We start from the raw sequence: 12,395 nt of genomic DNA, 5'->3' as shown, positions 1-12,395 counted from the left end.
CAGGTCTGGTCTCTGGTCTGGATTATAAAATAAGTCTTGAGTGAGGTCTGGTCTCTGGTCTGGACTCTGGTCTGGACTCTCGTCGGGACTCAGGTCTGGTCTCTGGTCTGGATTATAAAATAAGTCTTGAGTGAGGTCTGGTCTCAGGTCGGGAGTATCCAAGGCCAGATTTATCTTGTTTTTACATACTTGTTTTGGGGGATGTTTAACTGGTTTTACTGGGAAGTCCCGTTAACAGACCATACTGGTGAACCAGCCAACTGGTTTTACTGGGAAGTCCCGTTAACAGACCATACTGGTGAACCAGCCAACTGGTTTTACTGGGAAGTCCCGTTAACAGACCATACTGGTGAACCAGCCAACTGGTTTTACTGGGAAGTCCCGTTAACAGACCATACTGGTGAACCAGCCAACTGGTTTTACTGGGAAGTCCCGTTAACAGACCATACTGGTGAACCAGCCAACTGGTTTTACTGGGAAGTCCCGTTAACAGACCATACTGGTGAACCAGCCAACTGGTTTTACTGGGAAGTCCCGTTAACAGACCATACTGGTGAACCAGCCAACTGGTTTTACTGGGAAGCCCATTATTTGTAGCATCTTAGGGTGTTTACAGAAGCTCTACCCTCTTTGTTACCACCTAAAATGATCCCAGGCTTGTCCTTCTAGAAACTCTCTCATCCAGCTATCTTTTTGCTGAAGACACAGTTGGAGACCCTGCAGTCATCTGGTGACAGACACAGAAAGCCACAGTTCCAGCCTGAACAGCAGGATTCTGTGATCCGCAGCACTCAGATCCAGCAGAACCAGGATATGAGCAGTGTCCGTCACTGTGGCACAGAGACCAGAAGCCTGATTGGAATATCATTCAGACATCCATTTTCAGACATCTGCTCAGGCCAAGCCAGGGTGGTGGAGTGTATCCCAGCAGTCACTGGGCGAGAACAGGTATACCTGGACAGGTCACCAGTCCATCACAGACAAACAACCATTCACACTCTCTGCTAGGGTTCACAGGAACCAGTCAACCTAACATCGTGTCTTTGGACGGTGGGAGGAAGTCGGAGAACCCGGAGAGAGAACCCACACATACACGGGGAGAACATGCACACAGAAAGGCCGCTGTCCAACCCCCTTCTCCCAGCTGAGGATCGAACCAGCGACCAGCTGCAGTGCTAACCACTACAGTCATTTAAAAAGGAAAAGGTTGCTAAAGGTGGTCTTACCAGATGCTCTCCGGCCACTTTGCGTATCCCCACCATGCGGACAGCATCCGGGGGTAGGTGGGGGTTGTTGGTGTGGCTGTTTTCTGCTTCATGGTCCACAAAGTCACAGGGACTGGGAGGCTGGCTGTCACACGCCTGAGAGGCCACGGAATCATGCGTCTCTAGGAGAGACTGAGACAGAAAGTAGCTTCTCTGTAAATATCAGACTGTCACAAACTGAACACAGTGAACTCACTTTTCCAAACCAGTTGGCTTTCTGGGAAAGATGCAAACAAAAACACAAAGCTCATCAAGCCACACTTTATTCCCAGTCATACCAGTACTGGGTCTTAAAATGAGAGAAGTTGTGGGGTGTGTGTGTGTGTGTGTGTAAGGGGTGTTACTGTGAGTCTGACAGGAGTTATGTGGTTAGTTTCCCGGCCAAAACGGGATGCTTAACAGGTTCCCAGTAGATCAGAAACAACATGGATGATGGAAGTGAGGCGTGAGGGTGCAGTATGTGGTTTGGGACTGGGAAGTCTGCAAGGCCTTCCCTGAAAGAGATGACAGGGTAAACTGTCTTCACAGTTCTTTGTGGAAATTATTTACAGTTGATGATGGAATCCTTGAAGCATACACGATTTATTGTTGAGGAAGATGTTTTTTTTTAATTTTCAACATTTTTAGACCCAGTTTCCCTTAAACCTGGTAAGCTCATGTCTGTTTTTCCATCTGGTAGAGTCTGCGTGTCTGAAATCCTCCTTTTATGTCCAAACGTGTTACTGACCCGTCGCTAATCCTCAAAAACTCCTCTAGTGGTTTCTCATCTGCACAAATGACTTTCCAGACGTCTTGTTGCCATCAGGTGTAAAACTAGTTTGCATGAAGCAGTAAAACATCTCATGTGCTCCAGATCTTTAGGATCTGTGCTCGTATGGCAGGAAATGATGATTATTAGAGAGCAGGATTGTGTGTGTGCGTGTTTCCACACCTGGAAGTGAGGTTGTGTGAGTATGCGAGCGAGCTCAGCAGCGGTATCAGAGCAATGTGTGAACGGGTCCAGGTCTCTGAGGATCTCCTGCAGGAGCTCCACGTTGTTCTCCCTCACTGGGGACAGTCGCAGCTCCTTCAGGCTCTCCTCCTGCTCCTGACACACAGTCAGCAACATCATGCATGTTGTTATTTATTTTATGAAACTTTTAAGCAGGTAAAATCAGTTGAGAACAGCTTGTCATGTACAATGATGAGCGGACAAAACAACGAGGCCAGAGAGGAACAGGCCAAAGGAAACTAAACAGTTTGTAAAGTCTCTCAACGGAAAGTCAGGAGATATGAAGTTAAAACCACCTGAATAACCATTAAAATATGTGGAAGGAAACTGGAAGGAGGGGGTGACAACAATTATACTTTCACGCTTTGGAGCGTTTTAGCTTCAGTTTAAATGAGACAACTGACCTCCTACGACCAGTACAGACTTTCGGAACACATAATGAAGATGTAATGTTACCACACCAGAGGGCTCTCCATGATGCCTTTGAGGTAGATGAGGTCCAGGTCGTTGGCGATGGTGGAGCTGGTGGTACTGTCACTCATCATGTCCAACACCTGGGGCGCTGCAGCACAGCGTGGAGAAGCAAAGACTCAGAAACAGCCATCATAGTGTTATTTTCAGATATGAAGGGTGGCGTTGGGTCTCACCAGGTTCTGTCCTGGTGGAGGCTACAGGCATGGCAGAGCTTCCGTCAATCTGAGAGAGGCACAAAGAGCAGACACAGTGGGAACGTAGCCTACAGAGAACTGGATTTAGCCTTCATTTAACTTGGAAATTTAAACTGCAATCAATTTCGCTGTGCAGGGACGCTAAAATATTTCTGACTGCTTGGAACAGATCTATAAAGTTCTGTTTCTCTTTTAGGCCTAAACTTACTGATTCACATGTTGAAGTTCATTTCTCTCACTTAAAAACTGCCCTAAACTCCATCCTGCAAATGAATTTCATCTTGTTTGTGTCTGCTGGTTTGGTCTTTTAACATGGGAGAGAAACTGCTGGGGGCTATCGAGGTGTGCAGTAGGGGTCTGTGCAGAGGAAAGCCAAACTCATCCCATCAGTTCCAGGCCTACCACTACATGACCAGTTTCGCTTGCTTCCTTTGGGATATTGCAGTGGTGTAGGACTTACAGACACACAGATGTCTAACTCCAGTCCCAGGTGACCAGTATCATGCAGGTTTTTGTTGTCTCCATTGTTGGATCCATTTGATTTGAATCAGGTGTATTGGTGCAGGGAAACAACAAACCTTATGGATACCGGCCCTTAGAGACTAATGTTTGACACTCCAAATAAATGATCCATTCCTGATGCAGGTTTTAAACGACCTGTTGTAGTGTTGTTTTATCATACATGTCGCTGTGCTGGCTGTAAGACCAACCGCTCCCAGGGGACATTCCCTCCAAAAAGGGGTGTAATTATCATAAGTGGGGAGGCAGTCAATCACAGAAAGGAGTCAGCTGTTGTTAAATCCCACATGTTCTCAGTCACCTGCTTCTGCCCATTGACGGCCATTCCCATTTACAAACACCACCAGTTAATCAGATACTGGGATGATATGGTTGTGTCCCTCCTTGGAATGGTGGAGAGGAAAAAGAAATGAATTTCTGCAGAGTTTGAAGTCAACCTTTTCCACCGAGCTGGTTCCAGTGCTGGTCTGCCAGACCAGTTCTTTGAGAACCGCTTCATGTTGCTTGGGTCAGCAGCTGGGGGCGGGGTTACCTGGCCAAGATTTGAGTGTTGAAAGTTGGGCCGACATCTTCACACCAGCAAAGAAAAAGACTGCAAGAAGAAGCAGAATTGTCCAAGGAGAAGACTGTCTTTTCTGGATCTATGGTCATCTACAGACATCCAAGTAAAATGGACGGGGCAAATCGGACAAAGCCTGTGTTACAGAAGCTACAACAAGAAATGTATTGACCGTTGATCAAAAGATTAAGAAAGCAAGGATTCTGGGACCAAAAAAGGGTGCTGGGACGCAGCAGCAATGGATGACCCAAAAGAAACCCATATTTCCAAATCATGAACTCTGTTCTTAGCCCGCGAACCGAACATCCCCCAGTCTTCAGCCGATAGGAAGCAGTAGGATCTGTGGCCACCCTGATTGAAGATTCTTCTCTACATAAACTCCAAAAATCATTAGAAAAATGGACTGCTTGGACCACCTCGAGGCAACACTGCAAAAACAGTCAACAACTGCAACAACTGTTGGTCTGCAGCAGACACTGGCAAACTATGGGGGCTGTTTTAGAACCGTTGCTTGTTTAACACGATTCACCATCATTAAAACTTAAAGAAGGACTCTCAGTGAAAAAACTTCACAGCAGCAGAGTGTCAGTATTAAACATCCATCCAGTCATCAATCCATCCATCCACCTTCTGCCACTTATCCGGGGTCGGGTCGTGGGGGCCGCAGCCTAAGCAGGGAAGCCCAGACGTCCCCCTCCCCAGTCACATTTGCCAACTCTGCTGGAACCCTCCCCGGGGTCTCCTCCCAGAGGGACGTGCTTGGAACACCTCACCAGGGAGGTCCAGGAGGCATCCTGACCAGATGACTTAGATGAACTGGTAAATCGAGAGCTTCGCCTTCTGGCTCAGCTCCTTCTTCACCACGACAGACCGGCGCAGAGTCCGCATTACTGCAGACGCCGCACCGATCCGTCTGTCCATCTCACGCTCCATCCTTCCCTCACTTTTGAACAAGACCCCGAGATATTTAAACTCCTCCACCTGAGGCAGGACCTGACTCCCGACCCGGAGAGGACAATCCACCCTATTCCGGCTGAGGACCATGGTCTCAGATTTGGAGGTGCTGATTCTCATCCCAGCCGCTTCACACTCGGCAGTGAATCGCTCAAGTGAGAGCTGGAGATCACGACCAGATGAAGCCAACAGGACCACGTCATCTGCAAAAAGCAGGGACCCAATCCTGAGGCCACCAAGTCGGATCCCCTCAACACCTCGGCTGCACCTAGAAATTCTGTCCATATAAGTTATGAACAGAATCGGTGATAAAGGGCAGCCTTGGTGGAGTCCAACCCTCACTGGAAACGAATCCGACTTACTACCGGCAATGTGGACCAAGCTCTGACACCTGTCGTACAGGGACCGGACAGCTCACACAAGGGGGTCCGGTACCCCATACTCCCGGAGTACCCCCCACAGGAGCCCCTGGGGGACGTGGTGGAACACCTTCTCCAGGTCAAGACCAAGGTTACCAAGACCTTACAGCCACAGCTCCGGCTGGCCATCTCAACAATAGAGGCACGGAACACAGCCCATTCGGACTCAATGTCCCCCGCCTCTCTCGGGACATGGTTGAAGCTCTGCCGGACATAGGAGTTGTTTCAATCACATTTATTTCAGAATAATGTCATTATAGCAGTAACTTGATGTAAGGTCTGATGCTTATCTGGAAGCAGGTGGTGTATCCAGACGTTTCTGATGGTGGCCGACATGCTTATCTAATATGATGTTGGGCACAGTGAAACAGGAATTCTTGTCTTGATGGTGTAACTGTGGATATATAGCTCGATTGATACATGTGTTACATTATTTTATCTACTAATTACATTATTTTATCCTTTCTTCATGTTGAAATGCAGGTTGTAACTGATGTGGATGGATATGAAGCTCTGTGTGAAGATCTCACAGAGCAGCGATGTGAGAAACTCATACATTTCTGTACAGGGACGTCTGCTTTCTACCAGCTGGACAAACTGATGATGATGATGTTGATGGCACATGGGAAAAACTCCACTACGTCCAGCATCTTTCTCCTCTTTGCATCAAACAAACAAACTGGTTTTTTTTAACTGGGATGTTCTGCAGGTAAATTTAACTGGAACACGTCCATAATTTGTACAGTTATTACCCAAAGGAATTCTGCTTTTTATTTCTATTTCAGAATGTCGTTTCCATGGAGACTCTACCTGCAGCCCTGCTCTTCTGTCTGCAAGCTGCAGCATCTGCTGACCTGCTTCACACCAGCGAAACCAGTCAACATGGAGCCAAACTTCAGGATGTTTCTGAACATTTACTGAAAACTTTTTCAAAAGTTTGAACATGCAGAACATCAAATATTTGACATATAAACAGTTTCCTGATTAAATACCAGAAAGAAACAACTATTTTAGATAAGTGTTTTTGCCTTGTAGACGTTTTAGTTGTTGTGTCAGACAGTCTGCGGTTGGATCTGCTTTCTGATGTCTTCTATGATCCAACAGCATGTGGAGGAGCTGCTTTCCATCCAGATGACCTGATGTCACCATTTCTGCTCTTTTCATGCTTATATTTACTTGTTGTTTTACATGTTTATACATCACACTGTGTTGTACATATTCTGCTAATGAAACAGGTTTTACTGTACAGTTGTGCGGAAAGAAAAATGACTAAATAACATGTAATTACAATATTATCTTCATTATTTGTACTGGACTGATACCCAACATATAGGAACTCACTTCTCCCCTCCTCTGACTTACAAAGACCCATCCTGATTTGCATGAAGCTGAAGTCCAGCTGGTTTTCTTTGAAGCTGAAAGGGGCCTTATGGGATGTAGTCCATCTTGCTATCATACGCTGTATATGTGCTAGTGCAGTAATCAGTCGCGTCCCAGATAATACTTTCATTTATTCTGGGATGTCATGGCGGACAAGAGGCAGTGAAAGAGGCCTATTCAGTAAGTTAAGATGCCTTACTGGTCCCGTTGGAAATCAAATAGCATTTATCTAAAATACAGTAAATGGACTTCTCCAGTCATGCTGGTCACAGCACGTTACAGTAACCCATCCACACACACTCACACCCAAAACAACAAATCAGTGTGTTTTCTGCCTAAGTGTCTTGCCCAAAGACACTTAGGCATGTAGCATGTATGGCATGTGGCCTGTATGGCATGTAGCATGTATGACATGTAGCATGTATGGCATGTCGCCTGTATGGCATGTCGCCTGTATGGCATGTAGCCTGTATGGCATGTAGCCTGTATGGCATGTAGCCTGTATGGCATGTAGGATGTATGTCATGTAGCCTGTATGGCATGTAGCATGTATGACATGTAGCATGTATGGCATGTCGCCTGTATGGCATGTCGCCTGTATGGCATGTAGCCTGTATGGCATGTAGCCTGTATGGCATGTAGCCTGTATGGCATGTAGGATGTATGTCATGTAGCCTGTATGGCATGTAGCATGTATGACATGTAGCATGTATGGCATGTCGCCTGTATGGCATGTCGCCTGTATGGCATGTAGCCTGTATGGCATGTAGCCTGTATGGCATGTAGCCTGTATGGCATGTAGGATGTATGTCATGTAGCCTGTATGGCATGTAGCATGTATGGCATGTAGCCTGTATGGCATGTAGGATGTATGTCATGTAGCCTGTATGGCATGTAGCATGTATGGCATGTAGGATGTATGGCATGTCGCCTGTATGGCATGTAGCCTGTATGGCATGTAGCCTGTATGGCATGTCGCCTGTATGTCATGTCGCCTGTATGGCATGTAGCATGTATGTCATGTATGGCATGTAGCCTGTATGGCATGTAGCAAGTATTTCATGTAGCATGTATGTCATGTAGCATGTATGTCATGTAGCCTGTATGGCATGTAGCAAGTATTTCATGTAGCATGTATGGCATGTAGCATGTATGGCATGTAGCATGTATGGCATGTGGCCTGTATGGCATGTAGCATGTATGACATGTAGCATGTATGGCATGTCGCCTGTATGGCATGTCGCCTGTATGTCATGTAGCCTGTATGGCATGTAGCCTGTATGGCATGTAGGATGTATGTCATGTAGCCTGTATGGCATGTAGCATGTATGACATGTAGCATGTATGGCATGTCGCCTGTATGGCATGTCGCCTGTATGGCATGTAGCCTGTATGGCATGTAGCCTGTATGGCATGTAGCCTGTATGGCATGTAGGATGTATGTCATGTAGCCTGTATGGCATGTAGCATGTATGGCATGTAGGATGTATGGCATGTCGCCTGTATGGCATGTAGCCTGTATGGCATGTAGCCTGTATGGCATGTCGCCTGTATGTCATGTCGCCTGTATGGCATGTAGCATGTATGTCATGTATGGCATGTAGCCTGTATGGCATGTAGCATGTATGTCATGTAGCCTGTATGGCATGTAGCATGCATGTCATGTAGCATGTATGGCATGTAGCATGCATGTCATGTCGCCTGTATGGCATGTAGCCTGTATGGCATGTAGCATGCATGTCATGTAGCATGTATGGCATGTAGCATGCATGTCATGTCGCCTGTATGGCATGTAGCCTGTATGGCATGTAGCATGTATGGCATGTAGCATGTATGGCATGTAGCCTGTATGGCATGTAGCATGTAGCATGCATGTCATGTCGCCTGTATGGCATGTAGCCTGTATGGCATGTAGCATGTATTTCATGTAGCATGTATGTCATGTAGCATGTATGTCATGTAGCATGTATGGCATGTAGCATGTATGTCATGTAGCCTGTATGGCATGTAGCCTGTATGGCATGTAGCGTGTATGGCATGTAGTATTTAGCATGTATGGCATGTAGCAAGTATTTCATGTAGCATGTATGTCATGTAGCCTGTATGTCATGTCGCCTGTATGGCATGTAGCATGTATGGCATGTAGCATGTATGTCATGTAGCCTGTATGGCATGTAGCAAGTATTTCATGTAGCATGTATGTCATGTAGCATGTATGTCATGTAGCCTGTATGGCATGTAGCAAGTATTTCATGTAGCATGTATGGCATGTAGCATGTATGGCATGTAGCATGTATGGCATGTAGCCTGTATGGCATGTAGCATGTATGGCATGTAGCCTGTATGGCATGTAGCAAGTATTTCATGTAGCATGTATGGCATGTAGCATGTATGGCATGTCGCCTGTATGGCATGTAGCCTGTATGGTATGTAGCATGTATGTCATGTAGCCTGTATGGCATGTCGCCTGTATGGCATGTAGCCTGTATGGTATGTAGCATGTATGTCATGTAGCCTGTATGGCATGTAGCATGTATGTCATGTCGCCTGTATGGCATGTAGCATGTATGGCATGTAGCATGTATGGCATGTAGCCTGTATGGCATGTAGCATGTATGTCATGTCGCCTGTATGGCATGTAGCATGTATGGCATGTAGCATGTATGTCATGTAGCCTGTTTGGTTTGTAGCATGTATGTCATGTCGCCTGTATGGCATGTAGCATGTATGTTATGCAGCATGTATGTTATGTAGCATGTATGGCATGTAGCATGTATGGCATGTAGCCTGTATGGCATGAAGCATGTAGCCTGTATAGCATGTAGCCTGTATAGCATGTAGCCTGTATGGCATGTAGTATGTAGCCTGTATGGCATGTAGTCTGTATGGCATGTAACATGTCATGTATTCCAGGAAGCCTGGGATCGTTTCACAGACCTTCCAGGCGGAAGATAACAACTTTTCCACCCCCAGGGCAAGGTTTAGGTTGAATAAATATTGTTTAATTATGCTATGCTAAGCTAAGCTCATTTACTACTGGTAGCATATTGACGGTAAGAACAAGGGTTAGCAAGTTGCAACTGAGCATTGTGAGAATGGTCAGAGTTTCTCTTCTCCTTTTCCATCCATATTGAAGAAATCATACAGAAATCCATATAAAATTAATTTCCTCTTGCATGTGAATGGTCTGATGACTGTTGTGCTTTGCCTGAGTCGTTTTCCCATCATAACACAGCAGAACAGGTCAGACAGCTGGCAGTTATGTCACCAAGGGAGGGCAGAGCCTCTGCAATTGTTCTGGGATAAAACAAAGGTGAAGAAAGATGCTATGAAAAGCAAAGGGGAGGAAGAAGGAGGGCCATGCGGGTGTGACGAATCTATACATCGCCATGACAACACAAGAAAAGCACAGAAGTTGCATCCCCTTTTACTATCCATCTATCCACATATGTATCCTTGTTGCTATGACAAGCTGCTGTTGAGCTGCCATGGAAACGTGTCTAAGGCCTACGCTCGCATCGTGGCTGATTGCCAGAGTAAGCATTACACAAGAGCTCGGGCGAAAGGCAAAACGGCAGGGATGAAAAGGCAGCGAGACAAAAAGGAAGCTGAATAATCATCAGGTCAGAAATATTCCTGCATTCAGTTGGAATGAGACTTAGATCATCTTGTCGTGTTGCCACCAAAAGCTTATAAAACCCAGAAGTTCCTGGGATTTTACACATTTGTAGCATCTGGAAATCCACCCATGTTGAATGATTTTTTTTTTGCCAATAATCAAACCAAGAACATCTCTGTCACTCATGTCAGCGTCAGGAGGCAGCGTTAGCGGTCAGATGCACTGCTAATGCAAAAACATGCAAAACATGCCTCCTGCTCCTAGTCCCACGTCTCCAGTGTCCCCTCCTGCTCCTAGTCCCACGTCTCCAGTGTCCCCTCCTGCTCCTAGTCCCACGTCTCCAGTGTCCCCTCCTGCTCCTAGTCCCACGTCTCCAGTGTCCCCTCCTGCTCCTAGTCCCACGTCTCCAGTGTCCCCTCCTGCTCCTAGTCCCCCATCTCGTGTCCCCTCCTGCTCCTAGTCCCACGTCTCCAGTGTCCCCTCCTGCTCCTAGTCCCACGTCTCCAGTGTCCCCGCCTGCTCCTATTCCCACGTCTCCAGTGTCCCCTCCTGCTCCTAGTCCCACGTCTCCAGTGTCCCCGCCTGCTCCTAGTCCCACGTCTCCAGTGTCCCCTCCTGCTCCTAGTCCCACGTCTCCAGTGTCCCCTCCTGCTCCTAGTCCCACGTCTCCAGTGTCCCCGCCTGCTCCTATTCCCACGTCTCCAGTGTCCCCTCCTGCTCCTAGTCCCACGTCTCCAGTGTCCCCGCCTGCTCCTAGTCCCACGTCTCCAGTGTCCCCTCCTGCTCCTAGTCCCCCATCTCGTGTCCCCTCCTGCTCCTAGTCCCCCGTCTCCAGTGTCCCCTCCTGCTCCTAGTCCCACGTCTCCAGTGTCCCCGCCTGCTCCTATTCCCACGTCTCCAGTGTCCCCTCCTGCTCCTAGTCCCACGTCTCCAGTGTCCCCGCCTGCTCCTAGTCCCACGTCTCCAGTGTCCCCTCCTGCTCCTAGTCCCACGTCTCCAGTGTCCCCGCCTGCTCCTAGTCCCACGTCTCCAGTGTCCCCTCCTGCTCCTAGTCCCCCATCTCGTGTCCCCTCCTGCTCCTAGTCCCCCGTCTCCAGTGTCCCCTCCTGCTCCTAGTCCCACGTCTCCAGTGTCCCCGCCTGCTCCTATTCCCACGTCTCCAGTGTCCCCTCCTGCTCCTAGTCCCACGTCTCCAGTGTCCCCGCCTGCTCCTAGTCCCACGTCTCCAGTGTCCCCTCCTGCTCCTAGTCCCACGTCTCCAGTGTCCCCGCCTGCTCCTAGTCCCACGTCTCCAGTGTCCCCTCCTGCTCCTAGTCCCCCATCTCGTGTCCCCTCCTGCTCCTAGTCCCCCGTCTCCAGTGTCCCCTCCTGCTCCTAGTCCCACGTCTCCAGTGTCCCCTCCTGCTCCTAGTCCCACGTCTCCAGTGTCCCCTCCTGCTCCTAGTCCCACGTCTCCAGTGTCCCCTCCTGCTCCTAGTCCCACGTCTCCAGTGTCCCCTCCTGCTCCTAGTCCCACGTCTCCAGTGTCCCCGCCTGCTCCTAGTCCCCCGTCTCCAGTGTCCCCTCCTGCTCCTAGTCCCACGTCTCCAGTGTCCCCTCCTGCTCCTAGTCCCACGTCTCCAGTGTCCCCTCCTGCTCCTAGTCCCACGTCTCCAGTGTCCCCGCCTGCTCCTAGTCCCACGTCTCCAGTGTCCCCGCCTGCTCCTAGTCCCACGTCTCCAGTGTCCCCTCCTGCTCCTAGTCCCACGTCTCCAGTGTCCCCGCCTGCTCCTAGTCCCCCGTCTCCAGTGTCCCCTCCTGCTCCTAGTCCCACGTCTCCAGTGTCCCCTCCTGCTCCTAGTCCCACGTCTCCGGTGTCCCCTCCTGCTCCTAGTCCCACGTCTCCAGTGTCCCCTCCTGCTCCTAGTCCCACGTCTCCAGTGTCCCCTCCTGCTCCTAGTCCCACGTCTCCAGTGTCCCCGCCTGCTCCTAGTCCCACGTCTCCAGTGTCCCCTCCTGCTCCTAGTCCCACGTCTCCAGTG

General features: G+C 48.7%; 1 protein-coding gene across 1 annotated transcript in view; it reads right to left on the bottom strand.

Moving 5' to 3' along the window:
- The window catches only part of mpp2a (MAGUK p55 scaffold protein 2a), a gene marked incomplete at both ends in the record, with an annotated part of 111,653 nt that extends 108,719 nt beyond the window's left edge, over positions 1–2,934 (bottom strand). Inside the window, 4 exons of the mRNA XM_079253287.1 lie at positions 1,227–1,397; positions 2,197–2,349; positions 2,718–2,818; positions 2,904–2,934. Of these exons, the coding sequence (XP_079109413.1) occupies positions 1,227–1,397; positions 2,197–2,349; positions 2,718–2,818; positions 2,904–2,934 (456 nt within the window). The remainder of the gene's footprint in view (positions 1–1,226; positions 1,398–2,196; positions 2,350–2,717; positions 2,819–2,903) is intronic.
- Between the last annotated feature and the right edge of the window lie 9,461 nt (positions 2,935–12,395).

Source organism: Telmatherina bonti, assembly GCF_933228915.1.
Source record: "Telmatherina bonti genome assembly, chromosome: 14".
Lineage (NCBI taxonomy): Eukaryota > Metazoa > Chordata > Actinopteri > Atheriniformes > Telmatherinidae > Telmatherina > Telmatherina bonti.
This window is presented reverse-complemented; position numbering and strand designations above follow the sequence as displayed.